The sequence below is a fragment of the Neophocaena asiaeorientalis genome, unplaced genomic scaffold, assembly GCF_003031525.2.
Source record: "Neophocaena asiaeorientalis asiaeorientalis breed wild unplaced genomic scaffold, Neophocaena_asiaeorientalis_V1.1 scaffold280, whole genome shotgun sequence".
Taxonomy (NCBI): Eukaryota; Metazoa; Chordata; class Mammalia; order Artiodactyla; family Phocoenidae; genus Neophocaena; species Neophocaena asiaeorientalis.
The window spans coordinates 3,248,170-3,275,985 of record NW_020185321.1 but is presented as its reverse complement, the minus strand read 5'-3'; the positions used below and the strand labels follow the sequence as shown (position 1 = coordinate 3,275,985).

The 27,816-nt window shown below is 44.8% G+C and overlaps 1 protein-coding gene across 1 annotated transcript in view; it reads right to left on the bottom strand.

Annotated features, from left to right (window-relative positions):
- WDR88 (WD repeat domain 88) overlaps window positions 1–27,516 on the bottom strand; it is a 36,686-nt gene extending 9,170 nt beyond the window's left edge. The window contains exons 1-6 of the mRNA XM_024734077.1: window positions 26,723–27,516; window positions 13,907–14,017; window positions 9,284–9,372; window positions 8,128–8,191; window positions 5,649–5,787; window positions 4,118–4,247 (exon numbers count right to left, since the gene is read on the bottom strand). Coding sequence (XP_024589845.1) covers window positions 4,118–4,247; window positions 5,649–5,787; window positions 8,128–8,191; window positions 9,284–9,372; window positions 13,907–14,017; window positions 26,723–27,037 — 848 coding nt within the window. The 5' untranslated portion in view covers window positions 27,038–27,516. The remainder of the gene's footprint in view (window positions 1–4,117; window positions 4,248–5,648; window positions 5,788–8,127; window positions 8,192–9,283; window positions 9,373–13,906; window positions 14,018–26,722) is intronic.
- Window positions 27,517–27,816: the final 300 nt, after the last annotated feature.

Sequence of the window (27,816 nt, the reverse complement as noted above, 5' to 3'; positions counted from 1 at the left end):
TCCACCCCTGTCAGCAAAGTCTAGAGTCTAGACTGCCACCCTTGCCAGGCTCTAATGAGGTAGCCTGCTAAAACAGAAGATTTAAGTAAGATTTAGAGTCTCGTAATGCAATACTCAAAATGCCCAGGATGAAACTGAAATTCACTCATCATACTAAGAGCTAGGAAAATCTCAACATGAATGGGAAAGAGAGTCAACAGATGCCAATACTGAGATGACACAGATGTTAGAATTATCTGACAAGGATTTTTAAGCCGCCATCACAAAAATGCTTTGATGGACAATTACAATCGTGCTTGAAATAAACAAAAAGATTGAAAGCCTCAGCAAAGAAATAGAAGGTATAAAGAATGACCAAATGGAAATTTTAGAACTGAAAATACAATAACAAAAACAACAACAGCAACAAAAACCCTCAATGGAGAAGACAGAGGAAATAATCAGTAAATATGAAGACAGACAATATACATTAACCAATCCAAAAAATAGACTGAAAAAAACCAGAGCCTCAGAAACCTGTGAGACTATAAGAAAATACCTAACATTTGGGTAATCAGCATCTCAGAAGAAAAGGAGAAATAACATAGAGCTGAAAAAATAATCAAAGAAATTGTCTAGAATTTTACCAAACTTGGCAAAGGACAGATTCAAAAAGCGGAGTGAAGCCCAAGTAGGATAAACCCAAAGAAATCTATACACAGACACATTGTAATTAAACTTTTGAAAAGTAGAGAAAAAGAAAAAAATCTTGAAAGCAATGAAAGAGAAATGACACCTTACTTATAGGGGAAAAACTATTTGAACGGCATTGGATTCTTCATCAGAAACCATGGCGGTCAGAAAAAAGTGATATGACAGTTTTCAAATGAGGAAAGAAAAGAACTGTCAGCACAGATTTCTATATCCAGCAAAAAAATATCCTTCAGGATTGAAGGAGGAATCAAGACATTTTCAGATGAAGGAAAACAAAGAGAATTTGTTGCCCTCAGACCTACCCTAAAAGAATAGCTAAAGGAAATTTTTCTAAACAGAAAGAAAATGGTTAAAGAAGGAAACTTGGAATATCAGAAAATAGAACATGCTAAGCAAAAGTATGGGTAAATACAGTAGATTTTCCTTCTCCTCTTGAGTTTTCTAAATTATGTTTGACAACTGATGCAAAAAAATTATAACAAAGTACTTGTGTTTATTCCTTGCAAGCTTCAAAATCAGTTGAGATTATGAATTTTCAAACTTCTCTAGTAAGACCAGCTATATAATTTGCAGGGCCCAGTGCAAGATTAAAATGCAAGGTGCCAGTTTCTCAAAAAGCTTTACAAAATATTACCACATGATCCAGAAATTCCTCTTCTAGATATATAGCCAAAAGAATTGAAAGAAGGGAATTGAACAGATATTTGTACACCAGTGTTCATTGAAGCATTATTCACAACAGCTAAAAGACAGAAGCAACTCGTGTTCCTCAACAGATAAATAGAGAAACAAAATGTGGTATATACATGCAATGGAATATTGTTCAGTCATAAAAAGGAATGAAATTCTAATACAGGCTATAACATATATAAACCTTAAAAACATTATGTTTGAATGAAATTAGAACACTCCCTAACACCATACACAAAAATACACTCAAAATGGATTAAATACCTAAATGTAAGGCCAGACACTATCAAACTCTTAGAGGAAAACACAGGCAGGACATTCTATGACATAACTCAGAGCAAGATCCTTTTTGACCCACCTCCTAAAGAAATGGAAATAAAACCAAAAATAAACAAATGGGACCTAATGAAACTTCAAAGCTTTTGCACAGCAAAGGAAACCATAAACAAGGCGAAAAGACAACCCTCAGAATGGGAGAAAATTAGTCGCAAATGAAGCAACTGACAAAGGATTAATCTCCAAAATTTACAAGCAGCTCATGCAGCTCAATATCAAAAAAACAAACAGCCCAATCCAAAAACAGGCAGAAGACCTAAATAGACATTTCTCCGAAGAAGATATACAGATTGCCTATAAACACATGAAAGAATGCTCAACATCATTAATCATTAGAGAAATGCAAATCAAAACTACAATGAGATATCATCTCACACCAGTCGGAATGGCCATCATCAAAAAATCTACAAACAATAAATGCTGGAGAGGGTGTGGAGAAAAAGGAACGCTTTTGCACTGTTGGTGGGAATGTAAATTGATACAGCCACTATGGAGAACAGTACGGAGGTTCCTTAAAAAACTAAAAATAAAACTACGGTACGACCCAGCAATCCCACTACTGAGCATATACCCTGAGAAAACCATAATTCAAAAAGAGTCATGTACCACAATGTTCATTGCAGCTCTATTTACAATAGCCAGGACATGGAAGCAACCTAAGTGTCCATAATAGACCTAGAGTCTGTCATACAGAGTGAAGTAGGTCAGAAAGAGAAAAACAAATACCGTATGCTAACACATATATATGGAATCTAAAAAAAAAGGGCATGAAAAACCTAGGGGCAAGACGGGAATAAAGACGCAGACCTACTAGAGAATGGACTTGAGGACATAGGGAGGGGGAAGGGTAAGTTGGGACAAAGTGAGAGAGCGGCATGGACATATATACGCTACCAAATGTAAAATAGACAGCTAGTGGGAAGCAGCTGCATAGCACAGGGAGATCAGCCCGGAGCTTTGTGATCACCTAGAGGGGTGGGATAGGGAGAGTGGGAGGGATGGAGACGCAAGAGGGAAGAGATATGGGGATATATGTATATGTATAGCTGATTCACTTTGATATAAAGCAGAAACTAACACACCATTGTAAAGCAATTATACTCCAATAGAGATGTTAAAAAAAAAAAACTACATTATGTTAGATGAAATACGCCAGACACAAAAGGACAAATAATGTATGATTCCATTCATTTGAAATTTCTAGTATAAGAAAATTCATAGAGGCAGAAAGTAGAACAGAGGTTACTAGGGGCTAGGGTTGCGGGGAGTGGGGAATTATTATTAATGGGTACCGAGTTTCGGTTTGGGTGATACAAGGGTTTTGGAAATAGAAAGTGGTGATGGTTGCACAATATTGTAAATGTAATGTCAGTGAAATAAGTTGAAAATGGTTAAAATTCTATATTTTACCACAATTAAAAAAATAATAATGTAATATCCCCCAAACCACTGAATTGTACACTGGAAATGGGTGAGCTGTATGATGTGTATGAATTATATCTCAATAAAGCTGTTAAGGAAGGCAGCCAGCAGGCAGGAAAGAAGGGGGAAGAATGATGGCTTCTGGGGAGACAATGGTTACGAGACAGGTAAGAGAGAGATTTTTCACTATATATCCTTTTGTACCTTTTAAATTGTGTACTGTGTTGTACGCTTTACATTTTCAAAAAGTAAATTACATACTTTTAAAATAAAAAATTCAAGGTCCCTTGTTCAAAAATGAAGAATTTCAACATATCAACGGCAGAGCATGAAATCAAGTGTGAGACTTTCTGTGTGTGGAGCTCTGTGTAACTTCAGAGGTTCATGCCATGAAGCCAGCCCTGTCCTGTAGCCCTGAGAATCCTTGTCTCTATGTTTTCTTGCTAAAAGCTACATTTCCAGAAAATTCACAAATGTGGGTCAATCCAGTATACCAATAGACATTTTCCTTAGCTCCCTTTCCACCCTCCTTGGGGAAACAAAGTGGAGTGGATTGTGACACCCACAGCTGGAGCTGCGGCTGCTTCTGCTGTGTCACCCTCCTCACTGCCACCACGGAGTAGGTCTAAGGAGCAGGGCAGGTGTCCCTGCCAGCTGTCCTGTACCTGTCAGGTACAGGTGTCCCTGTAACACTGCCCAATGCTTACCAGTGTTGGGTCACACTGAAATGAATGCATCTGAGGGCCGTCCCAGCCCAGGAACCACAGCTAGTGGTTTCCCCCTGCCTGTCTGTCCCCTTCCCTTTCTCCATCTCCAGCCTCCTCACAGCACCAGCGGACCAGAGTTGGAGATGTCCTACATTGACACCAGCTGGGGAGCCAAAGGGGCACAGGCCGAATCCAGGAGGGCGTGAAGGGGGGACTCCCACCCACCTCCCCGCTGCAGGATGCTGCCCGGCCTCGCAGGGCCTCCTCACTTGGTGATGGTGAGCAGCGTGGCCTGGGATGTCACATCCCAGATCTTGATGCTCCTGTCCAGTGAGACGGAAGCCACCTTCTGGCTGTCTGGGTCAAAGCAGCACGCTGTGACCGACATCCTGTGATGATCTGAGGCACAAGGAAAGTGACTCGTTACCGTGCGTTCCATACTCTGGGACACAGGCTCCAAGGGAGGCAGAGGCTCTCCCTGCTCCCCTAGACTGACAATATTACAGAGATGCAACTCTGGTTTTCACAAGGGACTCTGCACTCACACAAAGTGCCTGCCGTGAGCCAGGCTTTGGAGAAGGAGCACTGCCCCCCGCCCCTGCCGCTGTCCCTGCCGAGCGCCCACGTGGATGCGGAGACACCCTTGAGCAGGCAACGATCTGCAGCATGTGCCACGGCTCCCAGCCAGCAGAAGGAAGCCTGGCCCAGCCCCGAGAGGTCGAGGAAGGGACCTAAAAGTTATGGAGGGAAGCAGGAAAGGAAGAGTGCTCTAGGCAGAAGGAAGAGCACGCGCCAAGGTCCGGCGTGGGGACAGAGCACGGAGGGGCGTGGCGTGCAGCTAGAACTCCGAGCGTGGGTCCGGCGTGGGGACAGAGCACGGAGGGGCGTGGCGTGCAGCTAGAACTCCGAGCGTGAGGAGAGGTGGAGTGTGCGGTGATACATTAAGGAAATACGCAAGCTGTGGGGCAGTGCACCTATCACGGTGCCATGCTGATAAAAATACATTAAATGCACGTGGGAAGTAGTACTGTGTGTGTGCAAACACACACACACACACACACACACACGAAGGGCACCCAGCAATGTACTGTTAATAATATGTACCTCCAGGGGAGAGTCCAAAGAGGTACGGCAGCCTTGCACTTTTTACTTTACACACTTACTAATTTTTTTTTTACAATGATTATGTAATTTTTAACTTGAGATAACTGTTAACTCACATGCAGTTGTAAGGAATAATACAGAGATCCCATCACCCAGTTTCCCCCAGTGATAACATCTTGCATAATCATTACATAGGATTACAACTGGGAAATTGACATACGATGATTTTTTTTTTCAGGAGATGCCATTCTGTTCTTTTTCTAATTGTCTGAATTTGTTTCTTTCTACATGACAATTAATAATAATAATATTGCAAATCATCAGCATTGTAAAACACGACAATAAATACTTTACGTGCAATATTAATAATCATTGTGATAATTATTTTTATATTTAAAAATTACAGATCAAAATGTTAAGAAGGCTGGGACTCAATAAAGAATTGGGCTTTAAATGTCCACGTGAGGTTGGAGCAGAGCACTGCTTCATTTATTACAAGCACGAGACTGAACGGAAAATCCTTAAGCAGTCTTAGTTTTAACTGCCTGTGCATTTATCAATCAATGTCCCATATTTAATGATGTGATTCATAGCATTGCAGGTTCACCAAACAAAGCAATCGAAAGTCACTGTCTGTCAAGTGACAAGTGGCTGTTACCACAGACAGAATAGAGCAGGGAGCCCACACAAACTCACCTTTGATGTGGGACACGGTGGTGGTGTCTTCCGCGTCTGTTATACATATTCCATGGTCCACATCCAAGCCTGAGACCACGTATTTACCATCGGGGGAAATCTTACAGGAGACTATGAAGGTTTCATGACTGAGCTTCCACTGAAATAGGGCAACAATCCAAAGGTTTTCTCTCTAGCCCAGCATTCCAGCAGGACTTTCTGAAATGTTCTATGTACTGTTCAGTATGCCAGCCACTGGCCACATGTGGCCATGGAGTACTTGTAATAGGCTGGTGCAGATAAGGAACTGAATTTTTGTTTGTTTAGTTTTCATGAATTAATTTTTAATTAATAAATGTAATTAATGTGTGTCTAGGACAGATGAACAAGGATAGCAAGCACCTAGCAGAACTGGCAGCAAGGTTCTAGTAATGGCCAACTTTATTCTTTTTTTTTTTTTCTTTTGGCTGCACCAAGTGGCTTGTGGGATCTTAGCTTCCCGACCAGGGATTGGACCCAAGTCCTCAGCAGTGAAAGCGCAGAGTCCTAACCACTGGACCGCCAGGGAATGCCCCCTGGCCAACTTTTTTCTTGTTCAGTTTGGTAAGTGTTTATTGAATGTCTGCCCTGTGGACAAGACCCTACAGCCTCAGCCCCTTGGGACGAAGAGCTACTCAACATATTTAGGAAAGGAGGATCTCTCTGTATGTTCTAAATTATGGTATTGCCATTGTGAAGGTTTTTAAATATGCCCACCAATTCTTTGATAGTCCTCCCTCCACAGGCTGGAGTTTAATTACCTGCCGCAAGAGTGTGGGCTCAACTTAGTGACCCATTTCTTTGAATACAATATGGCAGAAGGGATACTGTATGACTAGGTCATAAAAGAAACCAGGGCTTTCTCCAAAGAAGACATACAGATGGCCAAAAAGCACATGAAAAGATGCTCAATGTCGTTAATTATTAGAGAAATGCAAATCAAAACCAGAATGAGGTATCACCTCACACTGTTCAGAATAGCCATCATCAGAATAATAACGGAAAGAGTGTGGATAAGCAACCTAAAGTCCATTAACAGATGAATGGATAAAGAAGATGTGGTATAAATATACAATGGAATATTACTCAGCCATAAAGAATGAATTATTGCCATTTGCAGCAACACGGTTGGACCTAGAAATTATTGTACTCAGTGAAGTAAGTCAGACAGAGAAAGACCAATATCACATGATGCCACTTATACGTGGAATCTAAAAAAATGATACAAATGGACTTATTTAAAAACAAAATAGGGACTTCCTTGGTGGTCCAGTACTCCCAATGCAGGGGGCCCAGGGGGCTGGGGTTCGATCCCTGGTCAGGGAACTAGATCCTACATGTGGCAACTTTGTTGCCACACGCAGCAACGAAGATCCCACATGCCGCAAATAAGACCCGGTGCAGCCAAATAAATAAATTAGAAATAAGCATTTGGGAAAATGCTCAAAGTCAGGAGTAACTGATGCTCCTATATCTGCTAGTATATAATGACACTATGTTGCCAACAGAATATACTTGCCCGTGTTCACATTTAACATGTGTATAGGAAAAGAGACACCAAGGTGTTAATTGTAATCTCTGGGAGTTGTTTTAAGGTTTCTGTGTTTGTTTTTTTGAACTTGGCTTATCTTGTCTTTCCAAAAATTGTTTATAATGAGTATAAATTGATCTTCACACCAGGAAGGAAGATTTTTTTTTTTAAGGAGAGAAAAGAGGAGGAAGGGAGAGGAGAGGTGATGAGAAGCTGCTGGGGGAAGGGCGATGGGGATGGGACAGGAGACCCTGAGGAACCCCTGGAGCAGTGTCAGGGCTGCCTGGGTACCAGGCAGAAGAGAGATGGGGATATCGGGCCAGTTTGGATGGATGGATGGTGGTAACTTCTTAGATGGAGGACAGATTGGGAAGGGCCCAGAAGCCTCGTGCTTTGGCCACGTGCATGGCCTTTGTCCCAAAGCCTCAGCTCTGCCTCTTGCCCCATCAAAAGCAGACATCCCTAGGGGAGGGTCTCTTTTCCCATGCAGTTCCCTCCACCTGGAATGCCACCTCCCACCCCCACCTCCACTTCTTCCCTTCTTCCACATCCTCCCCATCCCTCAAAGAGAGCCCTCTTCTGCCTGCTTCAGAAAGCTTCCCTTCCCTGAAGCCCACCCTCCATCATTTTGGGTCCCTGAGAAAATTTTCCTTTCCTGAAAGATTGGCTACCCTTCACACTCCATGCCCAGCTCAAGGCCACTTAAGGCCCAGTCAAGACCCTGTGCTGTGAATTCTGCTGAGTGCACCACGGTGACCTCAATGGGAAGGAAATCCAAAAAAGAGGGGATATATGTATATGTATAACTGACTCATTTTGCTGTACAGTAGAAACCAGCACAACATTGTAAAGCAACTATACTCCCATAAAAGTTAATTTTACAAAAAGACCTTGCGCTGTGATGTCTCCACTAGGGCAAAGCATACGTACCAGCAGCTTGCCTGTTTCAAGGTCCCAAGCCCTCACTGTTTTGTCATAAGATGCTGCAATAATTCTGGAAATAAAATGACAAACATAGGGTCTTAATGACCCAGATTATTATGCCTGTGGTTTCTATGAAAAAAAAAATAGGAAATTTTTACAGAAAATTTCTATAGTTTAGGACCAAGATTGCAAATAATACCTGAATCTTCCTAAAGATGTTCCATGAGCGCCCCCCCCCGCCACCGGAGAACACAGGTTCTCAGTGAAAACAGAGAGCCCCTAACACAGAAGGTACCACAGCACCATTCTCTTCCTTAATCCCTCAGTCACACAAATATGTTCTTTTATATCTGGGGCATTAAAGGTATCATTTCTTCTGTCCTGTAATTGTCTTCTTCTAGAAGGAGCTACAACTCACAAGGATCAGTCACTTCTTTCTCTGGTCATTTGTCTATATTTTTACAGGAAAAGACTTTCGTAGCTCATCTCATTCTGAAATGCTTTCTTGTACATTTAGTAAAATAATATAAGTGTGCCCTTGTCTTCTTATATTGCATGTTTCTGTGACAATCTCTGTCCTCTATGTAAGATAAATTCCCACGAAACTTAAATTCCCACACTAGTTTTCACTAGCAGACTAATTTTGTAGCTGCTACTCAGGATAAAAGTGAATCCACTTTAAAGCAAATCCCCTTTTAAAGGCCCGTCTCACATCTGTGTGAGGGGTAAATGCAAGTGCATCCCAGAGGCTGCCTCCCAACCCCTAGGCTGCCTCCCAGCCCCGACGCTCCCCAGGTGACAGCTTGGGCTTCCCTCTTCTTCCTACGTCTCAGCTTCCCCTGTGAAATGAGGTCCTGGACTGAACCGCTAGTGAGCCTCGCAGCTGACCCAGTCCACAGGTGTGACTGCAGGAAATAAACTCCGTGAAGAACATTCAGACTGGCTTTAGCCACAATAAAATTTGCCTTTTTAGCATTTTAAATTTTCAAAGAGTTATCACATCTACTTGATTCTCACAGCAAAAGATGGGAACCATGAGACCGATATATGGGAGTAAGGTTGGGTATTTGCTTAAGAGACAGTGAACTGACCCGAGCGTGCTGTGTGCTGGCCTACTCTTCCCTCTCACTTTCCTGACCAGAGTAAAATGAGGGCAAGTCACCTTCTGCTGTCAGCCGTGACGCTGCATTCTAAAACAGGAGCTCCGGGCCCCGGCTCAAAATTCCGAACCATAGATCCATCCACAGCGTCCTCAGATCAGCAGGAGAGAGGGGGAGAGGGCCAGAGGTCACTGAGGTGTCGGCTGAAGCTGTGATTGAGTTCAACATCAGCCCTGGGCTTGTCTGAGAACCTTGAGAACCTGAGAACCTTGCCCTATGACTCTCACCCAGCTCAGAGGGGCAAAAGGACTTCCCCTCCACCCCCAAAGCAGGAAGGACACCCTCGCCGGCAACCCCGGGAAAACTCCCCCTCGATCCCACAGTGGCCGATGGAAAGAGGCGGCTCTGAGGGCAGAGCTGCAAACGGGTAATTTTCTCATTCTCTACCGGCCAAAGAGGCGCCACAAAATCTAGCAAGATCTTTCAAGAACTTTTTACAAGTTCCCACTGTTTGACCCAGCAATTCTATCCTGAGGGGGTCTCCCTTAAGGAAATAATCTGAGTTGTGGCATGCATGAAAAATGTTTGTCACGTGTTAGAGGGGACAGACGGCAAACACACCGGCAACAGTCTGTGTCCACCTAAAGGGGGCAGTTAAGACAAATTTGAGCACTCCCAACAGTGGGGCGCAAGCAACTCTGATCACACTGAAGGGAGATAACTGCAGGATAGGATGAGAACAGAGCAGGGTAATAACTGACAATAGGATGGGAACAATCGGGGTACCAAAGTGAAGGGTGCGTGCTGCGGCGGAGATAAAATACTTTCAGTAAGAAATGTGTCCACAGTTTTTCAGGATAAGCAGGGGTGGAAAGTCCCCTTGAAACAAATGTTATTAGTAAGACAGCGAATTCATAGAAAGGCCTTGCACTGTTATATGAAATTATGGTGCCCGGTTGGGGGAGCTTTTGGCCTGACCAGGGCAGGCCTGGGACAATTCGTCCTGATATGCAGAGACCACTTTGCATGAAGACCCCAAGCCTGCTGGGAGGCAAAGGACCCTGTGTCAGGGGTCCCCAAGACCACCCCCGGGATTGGTGATTCTCCAGGACTCACAGGACTCTGAATATAGTCGTGCTCACGGCTAAGATTTATTACAGCCAAAGGACGCAAAGCAAAATCAGCAAAGGGAAGGGTACACGGGGTGAGGTCCAGAGGAAACCAGGCACTGCTTGCAAGAGTCTCTCTCTGTGGGTCACACGGGACATGCTTAATTCCTGCAGCAACCAGTTGTAACAACATGTGTGAGGTGCCGTCTACCAGGGAGACGCACCTAAACCTCGGGGCCCAGGTTTTTATCGGGGTCGGGTGACACAGACTCCCAGAAGGAGAGCCGGTGTATAGCATCAACCACGTGGTTTGCACAAACCGTCTGTGAGGCCCCTTTATCACTTAGGGAAAGATTCATATGACTATAGAACACTGTTTACCAGTCAAGTTCCCAGACGCCAGCCAAGGCCAGCCTTGCCAGTGGGCCTTTCCAAGGACAGCAGTCTCAGGCCTACCGTGTGAACTCTTTTCTGCACAGACCCAGTCCCCCAACCCCTGCTCCGTGAAACTTGAAACAGTGGAGTTGTGTTTGGGTGAACCCAGCAGGCCTTAATCAAAGCCCACCGACAGGAAGAGATCCCAGAGAAGAACTCATGGGAGCAGGACACATTCAGGCTGGAGGCCTCGTGGCTTGGGAAGAAAGGGCTGGCTCTGACAGCCTGTGATCCAGCCTCCCTGGCTGGTGTGTTGCTCTAGGACAAACATTGTCCGGGAACTAAGAAAATGATCGTCGTGGGGCCTGGGGCTGAGGCCCACGGTGGTCTGTGCAGGGCCCCGGGCCAGTTAAGGGCAGAACTAGAATGGACTGTGCAGGTTCAGCGTTCAATAGTGCTGCCATATGGCCAAGAGGAGGAATAGCAACCACGGACAGATAACTCTCTTGGAAAATGTGCACAGTCATGAATGATCTGGCAGGAGATATTCAATATACGGCAATACAAGCCAGATGTTGTTAGTGAATTCCAAAGACAGTGGAAATGTCTCTGTTTTGTATTGAATGTTTCTTGAAATAAATGGGCCATTGGCTAGGGGTGTGAGAAGACAAATAAAGACAGTTCCCCCTTCACCGGGCATTTGGAACCAGGAATTCTTTCTGTGGACTCAGATAATTTAAGGGGGGATGTTGGTTGGACTTTGAATGAATGGGGAGGAAGGGGTTCTAATAAGTGGTTAGAAACATAAAGGAGATGTGACAATATTTGTAGCCCAAGTTTACTGTGATTATAAAAACAGTTTTTCTGTATGGTTTCAATTTCATAAATGTGTGTATACATGTGCGAACAGGAAAAAGAAAAGCTACACTCCAACATTTTCATGGTAGTTAACTCAGGGTTCATGGAATGATGTTTTATTTTCTTCTTTGTGTCTTTATGTATTTTGGTGATAAAACCATATTACCTTCATTGTATGAGAAAAACTACCAGTGATTTTTTTTTTTTACAATGATTGGAAAGAGATGTACCATATTAGAGAGAGACTGGGCACAGGACTAAGAACACGTTTTTCTCAGCTTCTTCATACATTTATGGTCTTTCTAAACTATTCACAGTGATCTACAGGTAGGGGAAAGGGACCTTTTTAAAAGATTAAATCAGAAGTTTGGCTTTGGGTGGGTTGAGAGGAAGGACTGGAGATGGGAGATGATGAGAGTGGAGGAGAGAAGGGAGAGGCGAGGAGACACTTGCCCAAGATACTGTGACAGAGAAGGTGATGCGCAGGGTAATGGCTTAGTCATCTCCTGAGGGAGGGCTCACGCCACGAGCTGCCGCTGGGGCAAGGAGAGCCACGGGAGGAGCCAGGAGCAGAGAAAAAGATGGGGAAAAGAGAGCCAGGAGGGGGAAAGAGGATCATTGGAGGGGCAGCCAAGGCAGGGAGACCAGAGAACTAGTGATTCTGCAACTAGGGGTGGAGGTGTGAAGGAGGGCAGAGGGACGGAGGGGGCAGCTGTAGAAGGTGGTGGCAGGGGGTGGGGCTGTGAGCAAAGTCAGGTATTGAGGACGCTTGGGCAGGCTGAAGTGACGGGGTCCTGGATGGGGCACGGAGTAGGTAGGGAGCCAGGGCAGTGAAGCTGCTGTGGGAGCCAAGGACATCTTGATGGATGGTCCCTAATCTTGGGACAAAAAAAGAAAACAGGCAGATATCCCCTTATAGAGACAGAAGCCCTCCGGCCAAAACAGACAGAAACCCCTGAGAGTCCTTCCACTGACTCAAAAGGTGAGAAGAACATGAGAAGCATCTGAAGATGACAAAGCAAAATGCACACTTGGAAAGTCACCATTCCCCCCTCCCCCTGGGTGACAACCAGCAGAGACCCCCTCACCCCCAGGCCTTCTCAGTCATCCCAGAGGGTTGGGAAAGGGCTTAGGGTTCCCAGAGGAAGCAGTGGTTTTCCCAACAAGAAGATCATGGGGCTGGGTGGGGGGATGGGGGGGTGGCTAAGGGCCACAGAAGAGGAGAGAGTGGATATCTGTCGGGACCTGGTATGGGCCAGGCAGGCCCTGGGGTGGCCCCAGCACACAGCTGATCCTGTGAGGCCTGGGGAGGTTTAGGGAAGCCTGGGAGGTCATGTAACCACCCAGGGTCAAACAGCTGGTAGGTCACTAATGCGGGGCCTGAACCGCTTGGATAGCCCCAAACCCTCCTGCCCAGTCTGCCTGGCTTGGTACCCGCCAAGACCCAGAAGATGACCCAGAAGATGCTCCTCCAAGGTGATCTGGAGGGTAAGGAGCTATCCTCCACCTAGTTACCCAAACCAGAACCCAGGAACCAGCCTTGACTCACTCCGCCCTGTCCCCCTCCTGCCCCTGAAGCCAGATGAGACAGCAAAACTCAGAACTGACTGTCCTCCCCAGTGGGCCCTGCCCCAGCCACACAGTCATCTGTGGCCTGGCCCCTGATGGCCATTGCCATCTCCCAGCCCCGCTCCTTCCTCACCCACTCCCGATTGACCAGCAGTGACCCCAAGCAGGCCCACTAGAGTCTGCTGGCTATGCCCAGAAGACTTTGGAAGAGTTCTTGGTGGCCACCTCTCTGTAACCTCATCTGACCATCACATCCCTGTTCCTCTGCCCCTGCTTCCTGCGCCCTGTGGCACTGACCTGTGCTCAGGCCTACCTCTCCCAATCACCCTTCATGGACAGGTCCCAGGTCTGGCCACTTTTCTGTCCTCTTGTGATCCCCTAGGCCTAGCCGTAATACCATCTCTGTGGATGGAACTGAATATTCCAAATGAGAAGGAGGCCCAGAGAGATAACACAGCTCAGAGACCCCCAGGAGGTCTCAGGCACAGCCTCTAACAAAAGGTGGTGAGCTCCTGGTCCAGTGGTCTCCATCCCTGCTCCCACTGTTTCTAAATTAACAGGCTGACAGCAGACACACTAACTTCATCTCTCTCTGGTGACTTGAAACTAGGGTGAGCCCTCACTTTGCTGCTTCTTCTTGCACTTTGCTCAGAAAGGTCTCTCCAAATCTTTGGGATCCTTGAATGTCTGGGAACTCAGTACCGGGGAACTCTCCACAAGAGGAGACACAAGCCTATGGGACGTTTTGTTTCCACCTAACACTGGGCCACCTACCCACAGCTTCACGGTGCAGTCATAGGAGCCACTGAGGACCTTTGTGTCATCCACACAGAAGTGACAGGAACTCACAATGTGCTGGTGTCCCCTCATAATTTTAAATGGGATCTGAAAAAAGGATAGACTGAATGAGTTCAGAAGGTTGCAGAATACCAGATCAATAGTTTAAAAATCAATAGTATTCCTATACACTTGCAATGAACAATCCAGAAAAGAAATTAAGAAGAAAATTGCATTTACAAAAGCACCAAAATAGGAATAAATTTAACCAAAAAAGTGTAATACTTATACTCTGAAAATTACAAAACATTGTTAAAATAAATTTTAAAAGACTTAAATAAATGCAAAAGCAACCCACGTTCATGGATTAGCAGACTTACTATTCTGATGAGAATACCCTCCAAAGTGATCTACAGATCCAACACCATCCCATCAAAATCCCAGCAGACTTCTTTTCTAAAACTGACAAGCTGATCCTGGTATCAGAGAGACAGCAGTGAGCGGTCCTGAAGAGAGATCTTAGTTCCCTGCCCAGGAATTGAACCTGGGCAGCTTGGATGAAAATCAGGAATCCTAGTCGCTAGACCACCAGGGGCTAGAGGCTAGAAGCAAAGTTCCCCTGGCCCTTGCCCCATTTGAAAAATGAATTTCTCAAAGGGGCAAAAATTGTAAAAACAGGTCCAAAGTTTATTATTAGAGACACAGCACAACAAGTGGGAGAGCACACAGAGAAACAGTTTGTTTATTTAAGACAGAAGCAAGGCAGAAATACACAACTGGAGAGAAAGACTGTGGGCGTCTCCCCTAATGAGGAGGAGTGCAGTAAAGAGGCGGTTAAATCATTTATATAGGGGCAGTTCTTCCACATCTTTGTTTACCTTTGGCCAGCTTTCTTAGTTCTTTTCCCACATCTGACTTGTTCTAGGACACTCCCCAACATGCATGCACATCGTTTTGTCAAGATAGATTCCAGCGCAGAGGGTTGTGGAGGCTTGGCGTCACCTGTTATGGGATGGTGGGCCCTCCTTTTTGAACCCCAAGGAGTCTTTCTGCACCTGTGCAGTCAGGGAGTTTTCCTTGACCTCAGGAGTGGTCATCTTATCTCTTTACTCCAGCAGAGCTCAGCTCCTGCCATTAACCTCGTCCTTGGAGTGTCCAGGGAAAACAAAGCTTCGATTGTAATCCACTTGACAAAAACCAGCTGTTCAGCCCAGGGGCCCATCTACCTCTTACCTCAATCCTAAAATTTATACAGAAACTCAAGGGAAGCAGAATAGCCAAAAAAAAATCTTGTAAAGGAACAAAGGTAGAGGTCTCACAATTTCCAACTTCAAAACAATTTTCAAAACATACAAAGAGACAGTAATCAAGACAGTGTAGTACTAGCATAAGGAGAGACATATAGATGGATGAAATAGAACTAAGAATCCAGAAATAAGCACTCATACTTTTGGTCACCTGATTTTCAACAAGTGTGCCAAGATAATTAGAAAGGGAAAGAAAAATCTTTTCAACAAACTGTGCTGGGACAAGTGAATACCCACATGAAAAAGAATGAAGTTGGACCCTTACCTCGTACCATATACAAAAATTAACTCAAAATGGATCAAAGACCTAAATGTGAGAGCTAAAATTACAAGCCTCTTAGAAGAAAACATGGGTGTAAACCTTTGTGAATTTGCATTAGTCAGTGGTTTCTTAGATATGACAACAAAAGCACAAGCAGCAACAACAATGATAAACTGGACATTATCAAAATAAAAAACTTTTGTGCTTCAAAAGACACCATCAAGAAAGTGAAAAACAACCCATACGATGGAAGAACATTTTTGAAAATCATATACCAGGTAAGGGACTTGTATCTAGAATACATAAAACACACTTAAAACTCAACAATAAAGAAACAAACAATCCAATTGTAAAATAGGCAAATGATTTGAATAGGCATTTCTCCAAAAAAGATATGTAAATCATCTATAAGCACCTGGAAATGTGCTCAACATCTTAAGCCATTAGGGAAATGTAAATCAAAACCATATTGTGTAAAGAGAGTAAATCCTAAAAGTTCTCATCACAAGGAAAAAAAAATTATCTATTTCTTTCATGTTGTATTTATATGAGATGATGGATGTTCACTAAACCTATTATGGTAATCATTTCGTGATGTATGTAAGTCAAAACATTATGTTGTACACCTTAAGCTTATGCAGTGCCGTGTGTCAATTATACCTCGATAAAACTGGGGGAAAAAAGACATTCGATTATAGCACCTAAATATAAAAAACAGAACAAACCAAACAAACGAGAAACATATTGAGCTACCACTTCATACCTAGTTGAATGTCTGTAATCAAAAAGTCAGACAATAGGGCTTCCCTGGTGGCACAGTGGTTGAGAGTCCGCCTGCCGATGCAGGGGACATGGTTTCGTGCCCCGGTCCGGGAAGATCCCACATGCCGCGGAGTGGCTGGGCCCGTGAGCTGCTGAGCCTGCGCATCCAGAGCCTGTGCTCCGCAACGGGAGAGGCCACAACAGTGAGAGGCCCGCATACCGCAAAAACAAAACAAAACAAAACAAAAACAAAAACAAAAAAATCAGACAATAAGAAGAGAAATCGGAACTCTCATATAGGGCTGGTGTGAATGTAAAATCGTGCAGCCACTTTGGAAAATAGTTCAGCAATTCCTCAAAATTTAAATATATGTGTTAACTTATGATTCAGCAACTTTACTCCTAGGTTTTTACCTAAGAAAAATGAAACCAAACGTCCACGTAAAAACTTGAACATGGGTATTCATAGAAATATTATTCATAATAATCAAAAATTGGAAACACCACACACCTATGGTCAATTAATCTTCAACAAAGGAGGCAAGAATATACAATGGAGAAAACACATTCTCTTCAGCAAGTAGCGTGGGGAAGCTGGACAGCTACATGCAAAACAATGAAGTTAGACCACTCCCTCACACCATACACAAAAAATAAACTCAAAATGGCTTAAAGACTTAAATATAAGACATGACAGCATAAAACTCATAGAAGAGAACATAGGCAAAACATTCTCTGATGTAAATCATAGCAATGTTTTCTTAGGTCAGACTCCCAAGGCAAAAGAAGTAAAAGCAAAAATAACCAAATAGGACCTAATCAAACTTATAAGCTTTTATGCAGCAAAGAAAACCATAAACAAAATGAAAAGACAACCTATGGAGTAGGAGAAAATATTTGCAAACGAAGCTGTAACTGACAAGAGCTTAATTTCCAAAATATACAAACAGCTCACACGACTCAACAACAAAAACAAACAGCCCAATCAAGAAAAGGGGCAGGGGCTTCCCTGGTGGCGCAGTGGTTGAGAGTCCGCCTGCTGATGCAGGGGACACGGGTTCGTGCCCTGGTCTGGGAAGATCCCACATGCCGCGGAGCGGCTGGGCCTGTGAGCCATGGCCGCTGGGCCTGCGCGTCTGTAGGCTGTGCTCCACAGCGGGAGAGGCCACATCAGTGAGAGGCCCGCATACCACAAAAAAAAAAAAAAGAAAGAAAAGGGGCAGAAGACCTAAACAGACATTTCTCCAAAGAAGACATACAGATGGCCAACAGGCACATGAAAAGATGCTCAACATCGCTAACTATTAGAGAAATGCAAATCAAAACTACAATGAGGTATCACTTCATACCAGTCAGAATGGCCATCATCAAACAATCTACAAATAATAAGTGCTGGAGAGTGCGTGGAGAAAAGCGAACACTCCTCCAGTGTTGGTGGGAACGTAAATTGGAGCAGCCACTATGGAGAACAGTATGGATGTTCCTCAAAAAACTAAAATTAGAGTTGCCATATGATCCGGCCATCCCACTCCTGGGCATATATCCAGAAAAGATGAAAACTCTAACTCGAACAGATACATGCACCACAGTGTTCATAGCAGCATTATTTACAATAGCCAAGGCATGATATCAACCTAAGTGTCCAGTGACAGATGAATGAATAAAGAAGATGTGGTACATATATACAGTGGAATATTACTCAGCCATTAAAAAGAATGAAATAATGCCATTTCCAGCAACATGGATGAAGCTAGAGATTATCATACTAAGTGAAGTAAGTCAGACAGAGAAAGACAAATACTATATGATATCACTTATATGTGGAATGTAAAAAAAAAAAGATACAAATGAACTTATTTACAAAACAGAAACAGACTCACAGACATAGAAAACAAATTTCTGGTTACCAAAGATGAAAAGGAGGGGAGGGATAAATTAGGAGTTTGGGATTAGCAGATACACACTACTATATATAAAATAAACAGCAAGGACCTATGGTATAGCACAGGGGACCATATTCAACATCTTGTAATAAACTCTAATGGAAAAGAATATATACAACATATATTCAGAATATATATACATACTGAATCACTTTGCTCTACTCCAGAAACTAATACAACATTGTAAATCAACCACACTTCAAGTTTTTAAAAATTGAAAAGATGAACTGGAAACAATCCAAACATGACCATCCACTGGCGAATGAATAAATCAAATGAGGCATATCCACACAATAGAATATTACTAGCCAATAAAAAAGAAATGAAGGACTTCTTCCGATATGGCATGTGAGAAGCTTGGAAGTCACCGCTCCATCGTCACAACAAGGAAAAAGCAGAACAAACTGAAAAATCAACAACCGTTCTTAGATCCATAAGAGAAGTGAGGTCACAAGGCGAATGGCTGCCCGCCAAATTGGAGAGATAGACAGGCAAATACAAAGAATTCCAAGTTACCAGAGCAGAAATCCAGGAGCAGCAACCTCCACGGGCACCAACGGCAGGATAGGGAAACCTGAACTGTCATTGACAAACGGCTGAAGGCTCAGCGTGGACAACTCTGAGAGCTGCGGTACTGGGTTCCCCACACTTCTGTGAGTGTTACCTCCAGGAACAGTCCTAATCCTCACAGTGAGAGCTGGAGAGAAGTCCCCTCGTGCTTCCAGCAGGGAAAGGGAAAAGGAACCATCCTGAAATATGCCACAGCATCCTGTCCTTCTTAAGCTCCGCCCTCAGGAGAAACTAACCAGAGCCGAACCTGCTTGGATTTTCTCGGAGACTAACTGTCCTGGGGAAAGGGAAACACCCAGCCCCAGCCCCCTCTAGCCATCCTATTCCGCATGAAAGCGAGGGGTGAGGGTTGCAGACTAAACAGTACATGTGAAGTTCACAATACAGAGGCACAGGCTCACTAAAAGACCTAATCATAGGACTGTAGAACGCTTCTCCACACCCCACACCTTGCGACCACATTATTAAAAGCTTATTTATAGCAGTTCCTTTTACCTAGTACATCATGTCTGCCCATCAAAAAACAAAAAATTACGAGAAATACTAAGAGGCAGATAACACAGTTTGAAGGGTCAGCACAAATATGACATCAAGACCAGACTCATATGGTACAGATGTTGGAAGCATCAGACCAGGAATTTAAAACAACTGTGATTATATGTTAAGGGCTCTAATGAGTAAAGTAGACAGTTATGCGAGAACACGTGGGCAATGTTAGCAGAGAGATGAAAATTCTAAGAAAGAACCAAAAAGAAATGTTACAGATCAGAAACACCATAACAGAAATGAAGAACATCTTGGACGGGCTTATTATTAGACTAAACATGGCTGAGGAAAGAATCTCTGAGCTTGAGGATATCTCAATAGAAGCCTCCAAAACTGGAAAGAAAAAAGACTGGGGAAAAAAAGAAACAGAACAGAATATCCAACAACCGTGGAACAACTACAGAAGGTGTAACATATGCATGACAAGAATACCAGAAGAAGAGAGAGAGGAACAGAAAAAAATATTTGAAGCAATAATGATTGAGAATTTACCCCAAATTAATTTCAAACACTAAACCACAGATCAAGGAAGCTCCGAGAACACCAAACAGGATAAATGAAAAAAAAATAATAATAATAACTACACCTACACATATCATTTTAAAGCTACAAAAAATCAAAGATAAAAAATCCTGAAAGAAGCCAGAGGAAAAAACACCTTACCTATAGAGGAGCAAGGATAAGCCTGACATCCAGCTTCTCCTCAGAAACCATGCAAGTAAGAAGAGACTGGGGACTTCCCTGGTGGCACAGTGGTTGAGAGTCTGCCTGCAAATGCAGGGGACACAGGTTCGAGCCCTGGTCTGGGAGAATCCCACATGCCGCAGAGCAACTAGGCCCGTGCGCCACAACGGCTGAGCCTGTGCACCACAACGGCTGAGCCCGCATGCCACAACTATTGAAGCCTGCGCACCTAAGTCCCGTGCTCCGCAACAGGAGAAGCCACTGCAATGAGAAGCCTGCGCACCGCAACGAAGAGTAGCCCCTGCTCACTGCACGCAGCAACGGAGACCCAACACAGCCAAAAATAAATAAATATATATATACTTTTTAAAAGAATAGACTGAAATATTTTAAGTATTGAGAGAAAAAAATCACCAACCTAGAAATTTGTATCCTGCAAAATTATCCTTCAAAAGTAAAGGAGAAATAAAGACTTCCTCAGACAAACAAAAACGGAGGAAACTTGTTCCCAGTAGATCTGCCTTGAGAGAAACGTTAACAGTTCTTTAGAGAGAAGGAAAATGACATAGGTCAGAAACTCAGATCTTCATAAAGAAAGGAAGAGCATCAAAAAAAGAGAAAAGTGAAGGTAAAAGAAATACTTTAATTGTTCTTATTCTTAATTGATCTAACAGATAATAGTTTGTTCAAAATAATAATAGCAACTACATATATATGTATATATGAAATAAATGACAGCAATGAAAGGATCAAGAGGGAGGAATTAGAAATATTTTGTTACTTTAAGGTACCCACACTACCCATTAAGTGGTATAGGGCTATTGAAAGTAGACTTGAATTAACTATAAATGTAAAGTATAAATGCAAACTCTTGGGCAACCACTTTAAAAAGTAAAAGAGAAGTACATCTGATATGCTAAGAAAGGAGAGAAAATGAAATCACATAAAATACTCAATTAAAACTGCAAAGGGCAGGGACTTCCCTGGAGGTCCAGCAGTTAAGACTCTGTGCTTCCAATGCAGGGGGCATGGGTTCAATCCCTGGTCAGGGAACTAAGATCATGCAAGCCGCGTGGCACGGCCAAAAAAAAAAAAAAAAAAAATCAAAAAACAAGGGCAACAAATAAAAAACAGTGACAAATATGGTAGTTATTAATCTAACTATATCAACAATTGCTTTGTATGGTCTAAATGCACCAATTAATAGACAGAGACTGTCAGAGTGGATCAAAAAACAAGACCCAACAATATGTTGTCTACAGGAAACCCACTTTAGATATAAAGACACATATAGATTAAAAGTAAATGGATGAAGAAAAATATACCATACTAACACTATCAAAAATTTCAGACAGAGCAGACTTCACAGCAAGAAAATTTATCAGGGCTAGAGGGACATTACATAATGATAAAAAGGTCAGTTCTCCAAGAAGATATGGTAATCCTTAATGCGCATGTGCAGAACACCAGAGCATCAAACTATGTGAGGCAAAAACTACTAAACTTGCAAAGAGAAATTGACGAGTCCACTATCATAGTTGGAGATTTCAGCACCTCTCTATGAGAAATGACAGATCCAACGGGCATAAAATTAGTAAGAATACAGAGGAATTCAACAATATCGATCAACGGGATATAACAGACATTTATGGACTGCTTCATCCAGCAACAGCAGAATACATGTTCTCCTCAAACTCATATGGAATATTCACCAATATAGAACACGTTCTAGGCCATAAAACACACCTTAACAAATTCTAAAGAACAGAAATCATACAATGCCTGCTCTCAGAATACAATGGAATTAAACGAGAACTCAATAACAGAAAGATGGTTGGGATATACCAAAATACATGGAGACTAACACTTCTAAATGACACATGGGCCAAAGAAAAAATCTCAAGAGAAGTTTTAACGTATTTTGGGACTTCCCTGGTGGCACCAGTTGTTAAGAATCCGCCTGCCAATGAAGGGGGCACAGGTTCAAGCCCTGGTCCCGGAAGATCCCACATGCAGTGGAGCAACTAAGCCCATGTGCCACAACTACTGAGCCTGCGCTCTGCAACTACTGAAGCTCGAGCACCTAGAGCCTGGCTCTGCAACAAGAGAAGCCACGGCAATGAGAGAAGCCCATGCACCACAAGGAAGATCCAATGCAGCCAAAAATAAATAAATAAAATTTTAAAAGTTTTAACATATTTTGAACTAGACAAAAATGAAAATACAACTTACCAAACTTTGTGGGATGCAGTGAAAGTAGTGCGTAAAGAGAAATTTATAGCATTGAATGCATACATGAAAAAAGAAGGAAAATCTAAAATCAGTCATATAAACTTCCACCTTAAGAAAACAGAAAAAGAAGAGCAAATTAAATCCAAAGGAAGTAGGAGAAAAAAAATACTAGGAATTGCAGCATAATTCAGTGAAATTGGAAACAGGAAATCAATAGAGAAAATCAATTAATACAAAAGCTGATTCTTTAAAAAGATCAATAAAATTGAAAAGCCTCTAGCCAGGCTAAGAAAAAAAGAGAGAGAACACAAATTACTAATATCAGCACAGGGGGTAGGGAGGTGTCCAGGAAGTAGGGGTACCACAAAGAAAAAAAAATGTTGCCTGCTCTTCCAGTTCTACAAAGACCAAGCCATTAGCCACTGCAGTGGCCCACAGACAGTGCACCTGAGGGGAATTCAAGACAGAGAAAAACAGGAAGCATTCTGTGCTTTGGATACACCAGCCCCTACATGGTTAAGACGCGTACTTAAGGAACATTTAAATGATGCCAGTTTTTCCATCTTCTTCCCATACACAGAAAAGCACTAAAATCATTAACCTGAGACGGCTGTTCTTTGTGATCAGCAGTAATTTCCCAGCAAAATGTTCATATACCCTGGCTCCTCCCTTACCTCTCTGGAGCCGTCCCTCAGAGCTATCCGAGAGGTTGTCTCTCATGCTACATTCTGCAGTAAGGTCCAGGAATAAAAGTGAACTGGTAACTTTACACTGTGCATTTTTCTTTAAGTTGACAGTGCTGGGAGGAGGGATCTGAGGCTCTGCCGCCCGTATGGGGGGACAAGGTTGGGGTGAGGCGAGTAAAGTCCGAGGTGCAGGGATGAGGGGAGGCGGGGGTCTAGGGTAGGGGAGAGGTTTCAGGGTTGTGGGGAAACGGGGCTGTGGGAAGGCGGGAGTGAGACGGCCCTTCGGCTCTGGGTAGCTGGGAGCGGTGGGACAGGAACTGGGCCGCCAAGCAGACGAGATGCGAGGCGCCAGGTCGGGGCTGGACCGCCAGGGGGCTTTTTGGCGGGGCCCAGGACGAGACCCGGTCAGTGGTCTGCTTCAGGCTCCACCACCAAAGCCTGCGCCTTGGGGTCGAGACAGCCGACCCTCAGTTCCCTGCTCTGCAGCTGTCTCTGCCTCGAGGCAAAGCTCTCGGGGCTTCGTTCTTTCTCTCATCACAAAAACAGAACTTTGGTATGGGAAAACATCAAGAGCGGGGAAATCCCTCCACCCCCTTCCGGACCTTTCTGGGCAGAGTACTTTTGGAGTGCATTATGGAGAGGGAGCCCCAGGAGCCACGCAGAGAAGTTCCACACTCTTGTACTCTAGGTACATTGTCCGAGGCCCTAACAAAACTAGCATATTCAGAAGACAGTCCGATGTTTGTAAAAGCAAAAAATGTGAGCTCTTTTTTAGGTATATGTAGCGTCCCACAAATATGTTCTACAAATCTGCCTGCGCCTCCCTGGCCGGGCCTTGATCGCGGTGCCGCGGTGCAGCAGGAACCGGGGAGCAAAGACCCCAGACCAGGAGTGCGCTTGGCGGGCTCCTGCTCCCAGAGGCCAGGGTGGGAGATGGGGCAGCCACTGCACAGGCGGCACGCGATGCCAGGTTAGGGCCAGAGCCAGGTGAGCGCTGCTTCAGACCGAGGGCAGGGAGAGACATCCGCCCCCTCTGGGGGAGGGGGACAAAACGAGGACACCGGAGGCCGGACAGACGGGCTTGAACGTCAGCAAGTCAGATGGAAGAGGACAGAGATGAGGTAGAGCCGAAATGGCTTGGAAGGTCATGGTCAGATCTCCTGACTTCCTCTTAAATGTGCCAGGGAGCCAAGGAGAGGTTTTGAGCCAATTATTTTTAAAATTTGTGACACATCCATGTGTGAATGTGCCTTGTTTAAAGGCCAAGAATGAAGAATTATCATGGAGAATGTTCTTTAGCAAACCATCTCAGGTTGTTGGATGAAATCATCTGGAACATTATTATTCTTGCATTGTGCACCTTCACTTCAAAAGATAATTTGTTAACATTTTCACTGAGCTAAACAACTGCATTAACCTTGCCGTATAAACACTTCCAAGGTGTACCGTTTTCAGTCACTGCTCCCCTCTGTTTATTCTAAACTGCTTTTTCTTACTCCAGTTCTTAATTCTGACTTTTTTGTTGTTTGCCACAGTATTCCCTTGAGTAACTTTTTCCTCAAAGAGAGGCATCCTTTCTGAGTTTCTGCAGCTCTGAAGAAAATGTCCTTTTGTTGGCTTTGTCAGGGACCAACAGTTTGGCCAGGCAGAGAATACTTTAGGTATACTTTTCTCTATATACTGGGCCTGTCGAATGGCTGTCTCGGCCAGTCCACCACAGAAAAGAATACTTTTATCCCAGAGCTTTATATAACTTCTCAACTTCTGTTAACCTAATGGATCATAAAAACCCCAGGCCAAAAAAAATCTTAAGCCACCTGAATGTGCATGCACCCAAGACTGGTTAAATCCATCAGGGGGCAGCCAGCCAATGGAATACTCGCCACAAAAAAAGAACAAGGAAGCTGTTTCATTACTAATATGGAGAGACCTCGAGACTTCCCTGCTGGTCCAGTGGGTAAGACTCCGCGCTCCCAACGTAGGGGGCCTGGGTTCAAGTTCAATCCCTGGTCGGGGGAACTAGATCCCACATGCCTACCACAACTAAGATCCTGCATGCCGCAACTAAAACCCCGTGCAGCCAAAATAAATATATATATTTTTTAAATATGGAAAGATCTCTAAAATAAATTTTAAAAAAGTTTAAAAACTAGGTGCAGAAGAGGTCTAAGGTATGCTTCCATTTATGTAAAAAAAACGGAGGGGTCAGAATATACATGTATGTGCTGGTATGTGCATAAAATCTCTGTAAGGATGCAGAAGAAACTAGTAACATTTGTTTTTTTAATCCCAAATCCATCCCTCCCCCACCCTCCCTCCCCCTTGGCAACCACATAGAGAACACACTATGTCCGTGGGGAAACACTTAATTGTAAAACACAAAAACAAAAAACGCCCACAAACCTTTTTTATCTATTGAATTTGGATCTTGGGGGTATTCTATGGAGAACAGAACTAAAATACAACTCCTATGCTCTCCTCTAATTTTACTTAAAAATCAGAATAACTGTCACAAATAAAAGCAAGGAAAGCACTGGCACACACTGCTTTCTCTTTAAACAGACTTCCGCATGGAGACCCCAATGCACCCCTGTGGTGGCCTGGCCGAGACAGTCAGCCATTCGACAGGCCCAGTTGTGGACTCAGCTCTGAGGTCCTCTGGCAGCTGGAGAAGCCTCCATCTCAGTCTGATCGCAGGCTTTTCCATCTGCATTGGAAAAGGGACAGCCTTGCTCCTATCCTTGCAGTGCAGGCATTCACCACTTGTAGGTTTTATTTCCCTCCAATCTTGCAGTGAACTTGACTATGTCTTGTCTTTTTTTTTTTTTTTTTTTTTTTTTGCGGTACGCGCTGTGGCCTCTCCCGTTGCGGAGCACAGGCTCCAGACGCGCAGGCTCAGCGGCCATGGCTCACGCGCCCAGCCGTTCCGCGGCATGTGGGATCTTCCCGGACCGGGGCACGAACCCGCGTCCCCTGCATCGGCAGGCAGACTCTCAACCACTGCGCCACCAGGGAAGCCTTGACTATGTCTTTCCACATGAGCGCTCCAGTCTTTCTTCGGCCCAGGGACGTTTCACTGTTCCCTTCTGCATTTCTTTCCTCCTCCTGCCCCCTCCCCCCACCCCAATTCCTCAAACATTTACTGGCTCTTCTGCATCTCCCCTGCCTTCCTCTTCTCTTTTCTCTCATAATTATTGTTCCTTTATATTTTTTCTCTGAGTTCTCAGAGAATCCCATGAGCTTGTTTTCTAATTTTCTGTTCCAGTTCTCTGCTCTGATTTGAAAGCCTCCATGGAGGATCTTCGTTTGGAAATCCTCTTTTTCATCCCCAAGACTTCTCTCTGTTCACAGATTATTTCTTCTTCCCAGCCACCGGCCTTCTTTTCATCGATGCGTTGTCTCTCAAATATCATTTAGAATACTAAGTAGTGTTTTGGGGGTTTATTTCTGTATTCTTCTTCTTCTAAGTTTTCTGTTGCTTCTAGTGCTGTTTCATGGGTGACAGGGCTCCCTCACTGACCCCGGGGCATGCACTTGGGAGTGTCACCATGGGGACATTTGGAAAGCTCAGCCGGAGCCCACGGGGTCTGGGTTGGGTAGCGTTCCCCTCCTCCAGGATGGTTTCCCTGGGCCACCCAGCCTCTCCTCCAGCTGCCCCCGCCCCCGGCAGCCACTCTGCCCATTAGGTGTGCCTGGGGCAGGGGGCTGGGCCCAGGCCTAGCAAGCCAGGTGGCTCCCTCCCAGGCCCCCTTGCCGGCTCTTGAGCTCTCCGCACCTGCTGGAAACAAGCCACACCCCCTCCCCTTGGGGGCGGTTCTGACCTTGGAGAGGGGTTCCTGGTCGCCCCAGAACGCTGCCTTCTCAGGCATCCAGTGCTTCTTCGGCGGTGGCAAGTCATTGCCCACGGCCAGGGGGTTAAGCGAGGACAGCAGTCGGCCCCGCCGCGCCTCCAAGAGCAAGAGCTTGAAGCGGCCGCAGGCCCTGACCAGGGCTACCCAGGGCAGCTTGCGGGTCCGATGTGCACCGTCGCGGATGTGGAGCGAGGACAGCTGCACGTTACTTCTCCGGAGCGCTGTCTTCCCGTCCTGGTCCAGGGCTTTTGCGGAGCTGGGGGCGCCCGGGGGCTGGGAGGCCATCTCGGAGCCCGGCCTGGCCACGAACGGTGGCGCCACGCGCCCGCGCCCCCACCTTGGGACCCACGCGCCCTTCCTGAGCCCGGAGATCTCGCTGCTTCCGCTCAACGCCCAATACGGTTAGCCACAGAAAAATGGCCAAGCGTGTGAAACCGGCGGCCCCATCCTCGCGGCCTCGCTTAGGGTCTTCCTGGCTCCGCCTCCCGGAATGATCTGTGTCTTCTGCCTTTGTAGGGGCCTCCTGGCCAACCCACTTCACCGTCAACAACAGAGAAACGGTCCATAAATTATAGAATGTGCCCAGGATTAATTAAGATGCAGCTGTTAGGGGTAGGTACACAAAATATAGAAGCACGTGAGGGAAACACCTGTCATAATGCCAATGAAATACCAAAGAACAAAATGTCACCTCTTGGGACTCCCCTGGTGGTGCAGTGGTTTAGAATCCGCCTGCCAAAGCGGGGACACAGGTTCGATCCCTGGTCCCGGAAGATCCCACATGCCACGGAGCAATTAAGCCAGTGTGCCACAACGACTGAGCCTGAGCTCTAGAGCCTGACGAGCCACAACTACTGAAGCCCGTGCACCTAGAGCCCGTGCTCCACAACAAGAGATGCCACCGCAATGAGAAGCCCGCGCATGGCAACGAAGAGTAGCCCCCACTCACCGCAACTAGAGAAAGCCCGCGCGCAGCAACGAAGACCCAACACAGCCCAAAATAGATTAATTAATTTAAAAAAAAAAACACTTAAAAAAAAAAAAGTCACTTCTTGTCCGGGGGC